The 15,859-nt window shown below is 47.3% G+C and overlaps 2 protein-coding genes across 2 annotated transcripts in view; both read left to right on the top strand.

Annotated features, from left to right (window-relative positions):
• Positions 1–15,859, top strand: part of LOC119388290 (protein SEC13 homolog) — a 492,033-nt gene that overhangs the window by 335,152 nt on the left and 141,022 nt on the right.
• The window catches only part of LOC119388291 (disintegrin and metalloproteinase domain-containing protein 11), a 483,088-nt gene that overhangs the window by 451,447 nt on the left and 15,782 nt on the right, over positions 1–15,859 (top strand). The window contains exon 29 of the mRNA XM_049413903.1: positions 2,597–2,973. Coding sequence (XP_049269860.1) covers positions 2,597–2,973 — 377 coding nt within the window. The remainder of the gene's footprint in view (positions 1–2,596; positions 2,974–15,859) is intronic.

The raw sequence follows: 15,859 nt of genomic DNA, 5'->3' as shown, positions 1-15,859 counted from the left end.
TGAAATATCATCAGATAGTATTCCCTTCCATATCCTCGTCAACAACAATAATACCAGGTTTTCAGAGCATAATAACATCCTTTTACCTAAAATCAGGTCAAAATGTGGCAGATTTACAGCACGCTTCTTTAGTGTTCATCTTTGCAATCATATCCCTCTTCATGTTAAGTCGTCTCGTTCATTGCAGTCTTTTAAACATAACATTAAAAACATACTGTTAAACGAGCCTTTTGTTCATTTGTAATAAATTTATTTTCACCGTCACTTCTTCGTTTTGCATTCCTACTTACCTATGTGTATTTTTTAGTTTTGTATATTGTTGTTCTGGTAAATTAACTTTTTCTATTTCACTATTCATTGTTCTTTATTGGATGCATTTTTTATTTTTGTTACACGCACTTTTAGCTTTTGCTGCAGCTACTTATCTTTTATGTACCATACTAATGATAGGAGGTTCCCCTGACAGTATCTCACTTTGGGACCTCCTGATGCTGTATGTATTATGTGAGCTCGTTTTTGTACTCAATAACAATGAATAAACTTGAACGAACGCATGTGAAACGAAGGCACACTAGGCCAGCATCTCGCTGCAATTCATGAAAAAGACGCACACGTTCCCTTTGTGTGTCTCATTATTTCTGTCAAGTTTTACTCATCTATTCAAGCAACAAATTACACAAACTATACAAGCCGTGTCAAATAATTATCGCAGTGGCATGTGCTACTGTTGGCTATGTCAGAGCACAGTCTACGTAAAGGGTCGACGTCACAGCACTACTGTCTACGTAGGACCATTCCATCGTGTGCATCATCCCCTCATTCTCTGGGCATGCGCTCGTGAGAAGAAGGGCAAGCAGCGTTCAGCTTGAAATTTGACCCATTTCCGCGGCGCATAGGGTTGCAAATCTTGGCAGACGTGATCATTAATGCCCAATGTATGCATTGCGCTCGTCAGCTCAAAATTCTGAAACCTACTGAGGGGCCCTTTAAATCCAGTTTCAACTGTACTTTTAAACAACTGGTATCTGATTTGCAGCACATAATTAATGGTGCAACCACTCGGCTGAGTTGGCCACATTTGATGCATTATAACTTGTTAGCAACCCAAATAATGCAATGTTTTTTTACGCAGCATGGTGGACTACGTAGTCGACTTCAATCCAACGGTCTTAAAAAAAATAAAAAACAGCCTTTTTGAGAAAGCTACTTTGAAACTTGAGCATTTTTGGTAATCCACTAATGTTTCAGCATAATTCTGAAGTGTAATGATGCACGTGAAAAAAATGAAACTTACCTCAAAAGAAAGAGCTACTATCAAAGGCAATATTTATTGAGCTTTATTATTCTCAGTTTAAGTTGTCTGTAGCAATAAATTCCTGAAATACAGGTATTTTGTGCCGTTTACCACTTTAGTGATTTTTTTCCTCGGAAGTCCTTCGACACCAAAGCGAAACAAAATACTCATAAGATTGCATTTCACTTGTTCTTTGATTGGAATAAATATTGTGACCAAGAAGTGCATCATTTTTTTTTACTAAGTGTGCTTCAAGTTGGGAAATTGCTAAATTAATGGAAAAGTGTATATTTTTATTAGGTGAACAAAGCCCTTTTTTTTTGCGGAACTGAGTTTAAGATTATTGTTCGGGGTCAAAAACCATCGCCTAGAGTAAATTTCATCAAAATGAAGACCTCGTGTTTGTTCTTATCTGGACGCATCCAGATACACCATCATCAGCAGCCTGAGGGCAACCCAGCCATGTAATCTGATCTGCCTCCTACTATCCAGCCTGTTACTCTTAATGACCCAGTGCTTCTCAGTGACTTCAGCTCAGACACCTGCCCTCTTGTTGTCCCTTAAGGTTACACCTGTCATTTTTCTTTCCATGGCTCGCTGCGTCGTCCTCAGTTTAAGTTGAACCTTTTTCGAAAGCTTCCTTGTTTCTGCCCTGTGCATCAATGAGTAAAACAGATGGCTTGCTGATGCAGCTGTGTCCTGCTTCCCTGGCAAAATAAGCTTTAACAATTTCACATTCTGTCTTGCCTTTTGAAAAACTGGGTGTTCTCAAATATGGGCACATACCTTCACTGTTTGCAATGTTCAGCCATGTATGGCCAAACATAGGGGGTTTGCCAAGCCAAATTAGGTGTTTGCCAAGTCAATGCTGATCCATCATAAAAAGCAGATAGTTTTGAAACCAGCTGTATGAAATTCAAGTGCTTTCACAGAGGTAATAAGAATTCCAGGACTTTCGGGGGCCTTGAAACACATACTTATCAATTTCAGTGATTTTCAAGCATAGTTCTTTAATCATACCAGTTGCAAAAGTCCATTCCAAGACCCAGACATGCCCATGACAAGATTGCGGAAGATAGCGAATTGACGCACCATCTGGGACAGGACATGTAATGCATTGCTGCAGTCTTTGTCACTGTCAAAGTTACCATGGTAAAAATTAGGCCAAGTACTTTCAAGAAGTTCTGTGGCTGTGATATCATCCGCATAAAGTAAACTGCAAAGTACTGCCCTCTTGTGCAGCACAGGCCACTGGCATGTCCAGTGGATACCAGGATTGAACAAGTGCATTCTGCTGTGCAGGTCCCTTGGAGCCGAGTGGGTCGGAACGGCTGAGTGAGCCTGAGGCAGACCGGCACTACCTGGATGGGGGCTCGCCTTACGGCCTGCGCTACCTGCTGGAAGATGCATACGCGCAGCCGGACGAGGAGGACGAAGACGACGAGGAGAGTGAGGACACTGGACGGGGCACAGAGCAGCGGCAGCAGACTGGCCCCACGCGGCGCCAGCGGTCGGCAAGTGAAGAGGCCCTGCCACTGGCATTTCCAGCCGGTGCACTGCCCAGCCCACCATCGGAGGAGTCCGGCTCCTTGGAGGAGAACTTTCGACCACCACCGATGCTGCTGCCCGGACCACCGCCACGCCGCACTCGGCCCAAGAAGAAGTTTCCCGAGTACAAGGTGTAGCACACTCCTCCCTTGACGGCACGACAGCATTTGGAGTGTGTTGGAGGGCAGACTTAAAACATAATGTTTTGCGAGGGCACAAGGTGAAAGATGCTGCACAGTATAAGGTACAAATATTAGTTGTCAAGTCCACCTTAATAGTTCTCTAAATATTTCTAGAATGTTTCTGCTTATGTCGTGGACACCTCCTTAGAACTTGACTTGATGCTGTTTTCAGATGCACAGCTAGCAAAAGTGCCAACTTAGCTGTAATATTGTAAGACTGGCCGTGCAGTTTCTGAAGCAGCATTCCAAGGCCACAGCTGCTTTCAGAGGGCCTTCTCTCAATGTTGGTTTGGTACACTCTCAGTTTAAGTGGCTGTGGTTGGTAACACAACTATGGGCTGAAGACACAGGCAGTTACTGATGATGTTGATGAGATACATTGTCTCGGTTGCTATTTAAGGGGTGGAGGTGCTCATAAGGAAGCACTTTATTCTAGCCAAGCTCAAGCTACGATGACACAGATCACAATACTCGCTGTAACGGAGTTTAGAAATCCTGTTTTATGCTGTTTGCACCACAAATTGAGTAAAGAAGGAACTTGCTGTGACCACCATCCACAAAGACTGGGTGCGTCAGGTAGGATAGATGGTCAGTGACTGAATGGATACCAAGGTATTGGAAACACAGCAGTGAGTAAGCTGGGTTGATGAAAGTGGCATGTTTGCAGGCATACAAGGGAATCATTTAAGACATTGGAGAACATAGGGAGAGGTCGGCATACAATAGGATGCTGCTGAAGAGGATGATGTACAGTGCTTCATTCTGAGCCAGCTTTATCTATAGTGTTGTACTGTACCTGCATATGCAGCAAAATGGAGTATCACTGTGACCATAGCTTTCCATATCATGAGGACCTGGTTTTATGCCTGTACTAATAGATCTCTGTGTGGGGGCACAGGGATCAGAGTGCAAAAATTGCTAAATATGATTTGAGGCAAAAACACCTATTTTTGGCATCTGCAATGCCTAATCTACATTGAATCAAAATGATTACGCTGAAAATGCACTTGAAGTGCCTGAAAAAAAGTTAGGGCAACTTCGCACAGTGGTGCCAAGCCTGAAAGAAGTGTACTGGAGCTGGGCTGGCTGCCTTGTTTCTCTTTCTTCTCCATCTTTTTTTGTATCTGTTTATTTCTCTCTTTTTTTCCTCTTTTGCATGTCTGTTTCTTTCTTCCCAATTCTTGCCCGCTATTTCTCTCTCCCTCTGTACTCTTTCTCTCGCCCATCAGAATTATTGCATCAAATGCCGGACAAATTGGCGTGCGTGTTCTGCGAGAAGAAGAGGATGAAGAGAGCGCGTGTTAGTTCATATGGTTTTCTGAATTCTCTGCACGGACTATAATGGTCTGTAGCTTAAACAGCTCAGCTGTTAAGAGTCACTTCGTAAGCCTGACAGTGAAAAAGAAGGTCCAGATTGCAACAAAAACAGCGCAATTCGCGAAGCCATATGTCACACTTTCAGCCATCGAGTGCTGCCATCTTGATGTTGTTCAAAAGCTCAAAGTCTTGCCTTCTCGTTCCTACCCTTGTTGGCCGAAGATGGCAAACATAAAAAATAATAGGGCAGTCCAATGAAATTTTCGATACACGTAACTCTCCCATTGGTGACATCCTATTGGCTGTTGCTATGACATCTTTTGCATTATCACTTCCAGCAAAGTTCTTGTCTGCTAGGCCTTTTTTTGAAAACTTGGTTGATCCACCATTCCCTCTGAAGAATAATCAGAATGTTGGGCTGTGATAACGAAGCAGTGAAAGAAACCGTATGCTCCAGTTGAGAGACGTTCTCTTGCACTGCTCTGCGAAGCTGACTGCAGAGGAGGACACTGTTTGGAAGCTACATGGCATCATTAGGGGAAACAGCATGTTTGTCGCTTTTAGAAAAGTGAACCACATGAAAAAGTGTTTCTCTGGCATAGTTCGTGTGAAGCCAACATCAGCCCCAGACTGCCAATTGAGGCATCTGTGTTGCAGCATTGGTGCGCCATTTTGATCACAAAAACAAATACTTTGATATCAGTGGTTGCCAGCGACGACTGCAAAACTTGTGGTAGCCTCTTTACTCACAGGAGTCGAAGACCCTCACGGTGTCAGGCTTAGCGAGCCACAGGGCTGCGTCCACCGTTGCCTGCTCATGTGTAGCGCACCGCTCCTCGTGCGCTCAGCTAGCAAAGGCATTGAGCGCCGCACGACAAAAACACACAGTGTTCAATATACCAACACACGCACACAAACACTTTATTTGCCTTTGGCAGCACTCCAACAAGCAGCACACGTCCGCTCCCGGGACACGGGGAAGCAAAGGGCTTCCCGCGCGGACGGTACACCAAAGGGGGAACCGAGAGCACGTCGCAGCTGGCAGTGGCGAGCTTTGACACGCCACTTGAGGAAAGGCCCCCCGTGGCTATGAAGGACATTCTCGCGATGACCACTGGGCCTGGTCGCGAGAGCTAGGGCAAATCTCTGTAGACGTGGGCCTCCGGCAAGTGCGGCTCGGCATAGTACAACCACGCGAGCACTAGGCACCACTCTTTGGCTGAACGTACGGAACAGGAGCTAACACTCAGGTAAACACGCTCATCGAGGATGCCGAGGCACCCAGGCAGGCTACAGTCCGACGGGGACGTCGGACCAGAAAGAAACACGTGCTTACCCAGCGCCGTCTAAGAAAGAGAGCGAGTTCGTCCCGACGCGCACGTGCGCCCGTCATGCCCAATCTTGCGGCTCCAAGACCGCACGCAGCGCCAGCATGAGAGCCGGCGCGTAGCGCCAGATGACGCCACTTGCCATCACGGGAGAATGGGAGAGGAAACGGATTATCAGAACAGCGAAATGCCCACGCAGATGCTCCTTGCATGCCTCGGAACCCCACGAACTCCACCAAAGCTATACCACACTACTCCTGGCGGCAGCAGTATGATATGGCCACAAAAAGGTTTAACATGTCCTGTACTGACATACAGGCTTTGCTCAAAAGCACCTGCAGTGAAGGCTGCCATGGCAAGGTAGAACAGGATGGGCATCCAGAACCTTAGTGGCCCGTTTTTTTCACAAGTGCTTTTTGTGCTTGCCACCTCGCTTGTGGAAAGCATCACACAAAAGCCGACCTTGTCTGTTACTGCTGTCATCCAGAGACATAAAGGCAGTTTTCGTTTAGGCGTAACCCATGAAACACAAAACCTCTATAAAACGTCTTTAAAACCACTATGAAATGTGTTATAGAGGTTTCGTGTTTTGTGGGTAAGTTACAGTGTGGTATTAGATTGTGAAATATGGTCACATGCAGAGAACAGTGATGACAAAATTATTTGGGCAGTTTTTAAAAAAGTGACTTGCACTGTCTTGATGTAAACATCACGTCTGGACAAATGTAACGAGTAATTTGAGCCATGCTTCATCACTGTGTCAGGCGTCCCATGAGTGGGGAACTATTAAAGGGACCGACAACTGCCCAGAAAATGAAATGAGTTGACTCCACTGATGTAAAGATTGTCCATCGCATTGACTCAAACCAGGCCTGTTTTTTTGTGAGAGATGTATTTGTATTTTTATTTCTTAATTGTAAGTCGCGAAAAATAACCTGTGGTGCCTCTGGCGGCAAAAACATGAATGATCCAATGAAGACGGCCACGTGACCGTTGATTGTGGTACGCGGTCGACGATTTTTTTGTTATTATTGAAATATTCTTCGTTTCTTTATATTAGAAGGTATTGCTCCATAATAATGTACATATAGGCCTGCGTTAGTAGTATGCATTAAAGTGGCGCTGCCTTCACGTGACGTAATGATCCCATGCTCGTCAGCGCGTCTTGAGCAACTTTTCAGCGTGCTCATGCAACCGTGCACGCAGTTTCCAGGTCGCTAAGATTTTGGAGTGACATAGTTTTGCTACCTACACCTCGTCTCAGAAATGACGCGCGCTGCTACTCGGCGCGGCCGTGCATATGCGTAGTGACGTTTTCGATGACTTGGCTTGGCTCGTGCATCAAGAGAGTAACGACGCCGGGATAAGCCACCCATGACATAGGCACAGGCAACCTTAGACGCATGCGCACACAACGCGGTACAAATACAGGGAAGTTGTATAATGCCACATCATCTCATTGTAACAGCTTGTTATTTTCAAAAATAGTTGAAAAGCTATAAATAAAGGTGGTTAAGCATAGTTGCAGAAACTCCTGCAAAAGCAAAACAACGATAGCTTTCACAAATCGTGAGAAGGGCTGGCGGCATCGCTATCAATTCTCAGCGTTGCTGGAGGAAAGATGCATCCTAGTTTAGAGCCTTTCAGATCGAAAAATACTGCTTGTAAAATAACTACGTGCTTTTGGGATTAACTACTGCAGCTACAAACACTGCGAAAGGTGAGCTTTCTGTCGCGTCGTAAAAAAATGGGTTGAGAAAAATCAGTTGTCGGTCCCTTTAACAGAAAAGCTAATGAAGGTAACTTCGCGACAATTCACAATTGTCTTTCTTATATATAGGTAATTAGCAGTTTTTGTGCCCAACATCAGCACTCTGTATCAGAAAAAAGATGTATCTCCATTGCCCTACCCCCTCCCCCCCGCCCCCTGGATCTCTTAACCTTTTGTATTATCATGACCTGATCATAGTTACCAACAAAACTCTATTGTCATGACCACAAGACTGCCCAGACCTACCCACGCAAGGGTCCCTGCTGGCATGGTGTCTACAGCACTGATAGTGATGCTGTCTTAGGTATGTACCCTCTTGTTCACAAGACAGCATGGTAGCCTCGATATTCACCGGAGTCAAAGACCCCCGTGGTGTCGGGCTTAGCGAGCCGCAGGGCCATGTCCACCGTCACCTGCTCACGTGTAGCACACCGCTCCGCGCACGCTCAGCTAGCAAAGGCGTTGAGCGCCACGTGGCAAAAACACAGAGTGTTCAATATAACAACGCACACACAAACACTTTATTTGCCTTTTGCGGCACCCCAACACACAGCACAATGTCCGGGCTTCCCGCGCGGACGGTACACCAAGGGGGGTAACCACGAGCACGTCGCATCTGGCAATGGCGAGCTTTGACAGGCCGCACGGAAAAAGGTCCCGCACGGCTATGCTGCGCACTCTCGTGATGACCACTGGGCTTGGTCGCGAGAGCTAGGGTAAATCTCTGTATGCGTGAGCCTTCGGCAAGTGAGGCTCAGCGTGGTTTGACCACGCACAAGCACTAGGCACCGCTCTTAGGCTTAACGTACGGAACCGGAGGTAACACAAAGATAAACACGCCCGCCCAGGATGCCGAGGCACCCAGGCAGGCTACTGTCCGGTGATTCCCAAAGGGGACGTCGGACCAGAAGGAAACACGTGCTTACCTAGCACCGTCCGAGGAGAGAGAGAGTTTCCCGGCGCGCACGTGTCTCTGTCACGCCGAATCTCACGGCTCCGAGACCACGCGCAGTGCGTAGCGCAAGATGGCGCCACTTGCCGTCGCGGCAGAACAGGAGAGGAAAGGGATTAGCAGAACAGCGAAATGCCCGTGCACAGACTTCGGGTGTGCCTCGGATCCCCACAACACCTTCCAAAATACTCGGCAGATCCCACGCGTTGTGGGAATCGGTTTCATGCGAAGCAGTCAGCGAGTGCTTCTATGTTGTATTTTATGGCTTTGAGCCAAGCGTTACGAGGTGGATCGATGTTTTTTTGTAAGTGTAGTAGCTGTGTGCACATCGTGCGCTTACCAGGGACGTCGACAACACGAGCGTTTAAAGGACTTATGGTGCGACATAACGTCGGCACTCACGTTAGAGTACATACGTCAGTATGATTGAAACTAAGTGCACTTTATGGTGCAATCATGTGAATATCATACGTAACTTTTGTTAAGCAATGCTTCAATATAGCTTGCTGAATCATAGGAATACAAATGTAATGTTTATTAGACTGCTATGAAAGCGAAGCCAATACTGGAACCACAGACGTTAATCTGATATGACACCTGTATCATAGGAGTACATATTGTGGGCATCTATTATGCACTTCTTCCTCATCTCTGCGTTATTGTAATCATCAGCACGCGTTTGTTTTTCATCATCATCGTCTTCAGGTGTGTGCTCTTCATCGTCGTGTTCATGGTGCTTGTTCGCTCCCGACGTCGCGACCAAATAAACATCGTTCCGACTGAGACGTCATACGTGGTAGAGGTGAATTTACGATCGTCAGTCCTCTCCTCGCCCCGTCTACTCGCTGGAGCTTCGTTCGGGCCGCCGTTTGCACCCACTGTCCCCCAGCATGGCGCAGAACCTGCCAGCCGATGCCCATGCCGCTCCCATCCCGGAGCCGCAAGCCTCACCTCTCTACGTCGGCAACCTCCAGCGTGACCCCCCGATTTTCACCGGTCTCCGCGGAGATGATGTGGAGGACTGGATCGACAATTATGAACGAGTAAGCTCTACAAATCTGTGGGACGATCCTCACAAGCTCCGTTACGTCTCCCTTTATCTCACGGGTGTTGCGAAGACATGGTTCTTCAACCATGAGATGGATTTCACCGACTGGCCTGGCTTCAAGCAGCAGCTTCACCAAGTTTTCAGCACACCTGCCGTTCGATCCGCTCTCGCGAAGAGGACCCTCGATGCTCGCACACAACATTCCGGTGAGTCATACACATCGTACGTTGAGGATGTTCTTGCGTTCTGCCGGCGTGTCAACTCATCAATGACGGAGTCAGACAGACTACGCCACATACTGAATGGTATAGGGCCTGTTGCCTTCAATGCCCTCGCTGTTCAGAATCCGTCTACTGTCGCTGACGTCACAACGTGTCAGCGCCTCGATGAACTTGACTCCGTCCGCCTACAACCGGGCACTGTCAAACACCGTCCTACAGCGGACCGTGACCTACGCGACGTGATCAGGGAGATCATACAGCGACGAACTGCGGTCAATGGGCTTCTCGCCACCTTCACAGTGCCCTACACAGCCTTCAGCAACGGCCTTGCGAGACATCATGAGGGAGGAACTAACATCCTTGACCTGTCCAGCGCACGTCCAGCCAGCCTGTAAGCGTAGCGCCACTTACACCTGTCTCTACCAACAAACCTCCAGCTTGTGAGCCTGCTTCTTCCTCTCCCTTTACTGAACTCCTCGGCAAGGACTTGTCCGCTACGCAGACGCAGCAGCTGCTTGCTTTGTTAACAAAACATGCCGATTCTTTTGACGCCTTCTCCTCGACGTTGGGCCAGACTACCGCTGCAGCGCATCGCATTCAGACAGAGGGAACATCTATTGTGCACCGCCGCCCATACCGCGTGTCTCTTGCTGGGCGCAAAATCATCGAAGAAAACGTCGCTAACATGATCCAACGAGAGGTAATCCGTCCATTAGCTAGCCCCTGGTCATTGCCTGTTGTTTTGGTCCAAAAAAAAGGATGGTTCCGTGCGTTTTTGCGTTGATTACAGGGCGCTTAACAAGATCACTCGCAAGGACGTGTACCCCATGCCACGCATTGATGACGCCCTTGATTCCCTACAAGGCGTGGAATATTTTTCAAGCCTTGATTGCGTTCAGGATATTGGCAAATTCCCATGCACGAAGACGACAAAGAAAAAACAGCATTTGCAACCATAGGTCGGCAAAAAATGTGGAGATCACTCAGACTCACTCATAAAATATGTTTTGCCCTTAGAGCTCACTCGGACTCAGACTCACGAAAATTTTCCTTAACCGGACTCACTCGGACTCAGACTCGCTGAAAGTTTTCTCAGCCGGACTCACTCGGACTCACAAAATTATTACTCAGTCGGACTCACTCAGACTCAGACTCACGGCTCTGTCCGAGTCAGAGTGAGTTGACTCATGAGTCTGTCAGCGTATAATTGGTTTTATCGACTATGGTATCAATGCTCTTTCACACCAATAACTCGCATAATTGGCGCTCTACTTGGCACCTTTTGATTTTGTACCTTCAAATATGAGTTATGAGTAGTTGAAATCCAGTAAGGACATTTTTATTGAAAGAGATGACTCAGACAAAATATTTTTAACAAGAACTTCCTGCGAAAGAGCTTCCGGGGGCAGTTCATGGCATCCCCCCCCCTCACCTCTGCAACTCACGCCTCTGACCAGCAAATATTGAGCTGGCGTATGAACTCTAGCGCTTTGAAGTATGTGTGAGTCAACGCAACTATAAACGTCAGCTGACATGAGGCTGATAGTGATGCTGAAGTGCTGTAGACAGATCAATAGGTCGGCAAAAAAGTGTGGAGCTCACTCAGACTCACTCAAGAAATATATTTTGTGCTTAGAGCACACTCGGACTCAGACTCACCAAAGTTTTCCTCAACCAGATTCACTCGAACTCAGACTCACTAAAAATTTTCTCAACCGGACTCACTCGGACTCAAGCTCACCAAAATATTACTCACCCGGACTCACTCAGACTCAGACTCACGGCTCGATCTGAGTCTGAGTGAGTCGACTCATGAGTGAGTTTGCCGACCTATGTTTGCAACTCCCGACGGACTCTACGAATTCAACGAGATGCCTTTTGGGCTCTGCAATGCACCCGCGACTTTTGAGTGCATGATCGACACCGTGCTGCGTGGCCTGAAATGGAAGACTTGCCTCTGCTACCTTGATAACATTGTCATCTTTTCATCAACATTTCCTCAGCACCTGCAACGCCTGGATGAAGTGCTAACATGCCTCGCCGGCACTGGTCTACAACTCAACACCAAGAAATGCCGTTTCACCAGCAAATCCATCAAGGTTCTCGGTCATGTCGTGAGCAAGGACAGAATTCACCCTGACCCTGACAAGATTGCTGCGGTCCTTCACTTCCCTCACCCCGAAAGGCCTAAGGATTTGTGAAGTTTTCTTGGTCTCGCATCCTATTTTCGTCGTTTTATACGAACTTCACTTCAATGGCTGTGCCACTGCACAAGCTACTTGCTTCCGATGTACCATTTGTCTGGTCCGAAGAATGTCGATCTGCGTTTGACCTGCTGAAGGGGGCCCTCACGTCAGACCCTGTACTCTGCCATTTTGATGAGACCGCACCGACTCTCCTGCACACAGACGCTAGCGGCCGCGGTATAGGTGCTGTTCTTCTCCAACGCGACAACTCTTCCCGAGAGAGAGTCGTTGCATACGCTAGTCGCGTCCTGACCCCTTCCGAGAAGAACTACACGATCACTGAGCAGGAGTGCCTGGCTGTGGTTTGGTCAGTACAGAAGTTTCATCCTTATCTGCACGGCCGTCATTTCACCATCGTTACGGACCACCACGGCTTATGCTGGCTTTCTACACTAAAGAACCTTCCAGACGCTTGGGTCAGTGGATCCTACGTCTCCAAGAGTATGACTTTGAGATCATTTACAAGTCTGGCAAAAAACATCAAGGCGCCGACACTCTTTCTCGTTGCCCACTACCTACTGCTCCGCTCGATGCTCCCGCAACCGTTTTCGACAACACCCGCTCGGACGTCACTTCTAGTTCAGTTACCTCACTCGCCTCGATAGACCAGCTACCAGCCAACGACGATCAACCACACAGCTCTCGCCAGCTGGCTGACCCGTACTGCCGGCGCATCATAGATCACCTCTCTGCAGCATCCCGTCCACCTAACGCGCGGCTTCGTCGTCAACTCTTGCAATTCAAGCTGGAGAATGGTGCCTGTACCATCACATTTACCACCCTGACGGTCAACTCTGGGTGCCCGTTTTGCCACGCTCTCTTCGGCATCATGTTCTTAAAGCCTTTCACAACAATTTGACAGCTGGCCATCTTGGCTTTCACAAAACCCACGACCGCATTCGAAGCCGTTTTTATTGGCCTGGCCCTTCAATTAGCGGAGCAAGGTACCTAGGTTCCTGCTCTTCTTGCCAGCGTCGCAAACTTCCGACATCTGCTCCTGCCGGCCAATTACAGCCAATTCCGTGCCCCACAACACCATTCGAGGTCGTAGGTGTCGACCTTTATGGGCCTGTTCCCGTCACTGGCGCTGGAAATCGATGGATAGTGACCACCGTGGACCACCTCATGCGCTACGCTGAGACAACTTCAGTGATTACTGGTTCAGCTTCGGAAGTTGCTGACTTCGTCCTTCACGCCATAATTTTGCATCATGGTGCTCCTCGAGTACTCCTGAGCGATCGTGGAAGGGCATTCTTATCACAACTGCTAAGTGAAGCTATACGCGCTTCTGGCACTACACACAAGACAGCGTCTAGCTACCATCCTCAAACCAACGGCCTGACCGAAAGATTTCATCGAACCCTTGCCGATATGATCGCCATCTACATTCAACCAGACCACAAAAACTGGGATAAACTTCTACCATTTCTCACTTTCGCCTACAACACGGCCGTTCAACGCACAACCGGCTACTCATCGTTTTATCTCGTTTACGGGCGTTCGCCTACATTTTTTCTCGACGTTTCTTTCTTCACCTGCAATGGCCATTCATCCCCGACTTCTTGCGAAGAATATATTTCGAGACTTGCGCAGTGTCGCCAGCGCGCTCGCATGAACACAGAAGCCACGCAACAAGCCAGGAAGATCGTTTATGACACATCTCATCGCGTTGTCTTCATCCGACCTGGTGACGAGGTGCTGCTTTTGACACCACTTCGCACACCTGGTCTGTGTGACAAGTTCCAGCCTCGGTTCATCGGCCCATACATAGTTTTGGAGCAGACTTCACCTGTTAACTATCGCGTGACACCGCTTGTCGTCCCTACTGACCGCCGTTATCGCAGTACCGAGATTGTTCATGTCTCTCGCATGAAGCACTTCACGCGACGTTCCTCGTCGCCTTGACTTGCAGCGGCCAGGCTGGCCACTTCCACGTATGGGGAATTAGTGTAGGCATCTATAATGCACTTTTTCCTCATCTCTGCGTTATTGTAATCATCATCACACGTTTGTCTTTCATCATCATCGTCTTCGGGTGTGTGCTCTTTATCATCATGTTCGTGCACTTGTTCGCTCCCGACGTCGCGACCAAATAAACGTCGTTCCAACTGAGACGTCATAATATGTAGTGTTTATTGCTTTCTTGTAAAATTAGATAGCCAGCACCACAACCACAATTGATGTTGCACCGATATTACACCTGCATAGGCTGTTTTTCCAAACCAGTTTATAGACCTGGCGTGGCTCTATGGTAGAATACCCGATTGCCACGCACTATGCTTGGGTTCGATTCCTGCTGGCATCCTAATTTTTATTCTTTCCATTCGTGGGGTCAATGCTGCTGATGCTGCTCTTGGAGGCTTTGGTTTGATATCACCAGTGTTGAAAGAAACTGTGGTTAACAGTGCCTGCTGCACGCAACTAGAGAGGCTAGAAGGGTTGGCTAGTGTTGTGAACGTGCCGGCAAAGATGGAATCATTTACTCTGACGCATGGCGCACTACATATGGCGCTCCAGCCTGCTGGTGAGATGGGCTACAGGGCCATCTTCATGTTAAGAAATGGTGGATTAATTTGTTTTGTTTTTCCCCCGCCCCCCGTTCTGATTACTCTGCTATGTAAAGCAATCTACTCTTTGAAAGGTATTCAGCACTAAAGAAGCTTAAACAGAAGCATACAGAAAAAGCAGGAGTACAACACCCATCCTGGCACGTCTTTCTGTCTGCTTAAACTTTAGCGCTGAATATCTTTCAAAAAGAAAAATATGCATCACCAACTAGCTTCAGGCTTAAAGAAAAAACAGAGTCATGTAAGTGGGAGACAGCATCGCTGAATATGAAAGATTCTGGCCTCTTCTTTCGGATGCATTGTTGTGCGCATTCGTTGTGGCTCGAAGACACAGCAATCAGGGGCGTAAATCCAGAAAAACCACAAAAGGAGCACAATGGTGGCCATTTTGTTTTTAATTATATAAAAATTAAAATTATGCTTTAAAGGGACCGACAACTACCCAGAACATGAAATGAGATGACTGCACTGATGAAAAGATTGTCCGTCGCATTGACTCAAACCAACCCTGTTTATCTCGTGAGAGGTGGATTTATATTTTTATTTCTTCATTGAAAGTATCGAAAAATGACCTTTGGCGCCTCTGGCGGCAAAATCATAAACGGTCCGATGAAGCCGGTCACGTGACCGTTGATTGGTGTACGTGTTCGATGACTTTTCTGTTAGTACTGAAATATTGTTGATTTCTTTATATTAAAAGATATTACTCTATAAAAATGTACATATAGGCCTGCGTTAGTTGTATGCAACAAAGTGGCGCTGCCTTCGCTTGGCATAGGCAGCCTTGACACAGGCGCAGGCAACCTTGGGCGCAGGCGCACACAACGCTGTACAAATACCGAGAAGGTGTATCAAGCCACATCATCTCATTGAACAGCTTGCTATTTTCAAAAATGGTTGAAAAGCTCAAAATAAAGGTGGTTAAGCATATATAGTTACAGTAACTCCTGCGAAAGCAGGACAACGACAGCTTTCACAAGGGCTAGCGGCATCGCTACCAATTCTCAGCGTTGCTGGAGCAAGCCTTCATGCGTGTTTGGAGCCTTTCAGATCGAAAAATACTGCTTATAAAATAACTACGTGCTTTTAGGATAAACCACTGCAGCTACAAACGATACGAAGGGTAAGCTTCCTGTCGCGCCGTAAAAAACTGGGTCGAGAAAAATCAGTTGTCGGTCCCTTTAACATAAAATAATAGTAATAAATGAGCATGAGAGTCGGCACCGAATCAGAGAAAATAGCAGAGCAGCCAATAGTATACAAGCGTATGGTGAGGTTAGTTTCTAATTGTAACTTGTAGGCATGCTTGTAGGCATTCAGATTAAAGCATGGAACAAAATTGTGGCACTTCTTAATGTCAGCTCCATTCCCCATCAAGCGTACCT

Source organism: Rhipicephalus sanguineus, chromosome 3 (genome assembly GCF_013339695.2).
Source record: "Rhipicephalus sanguineus isolate Rsan-2018 chromosome 3, BIME_Rsan_1.4, whole genome shotgun sequence".
NCBI lineage: Eukaryota > Metazoa > Arthropoda > Arachnida > Ixodida > Ixodidae > Rhipicephalus > Rhipicephalus sanguineus.
This window is presented reverse-complemented; position numbering and strand designations above follow the sequence as displayed.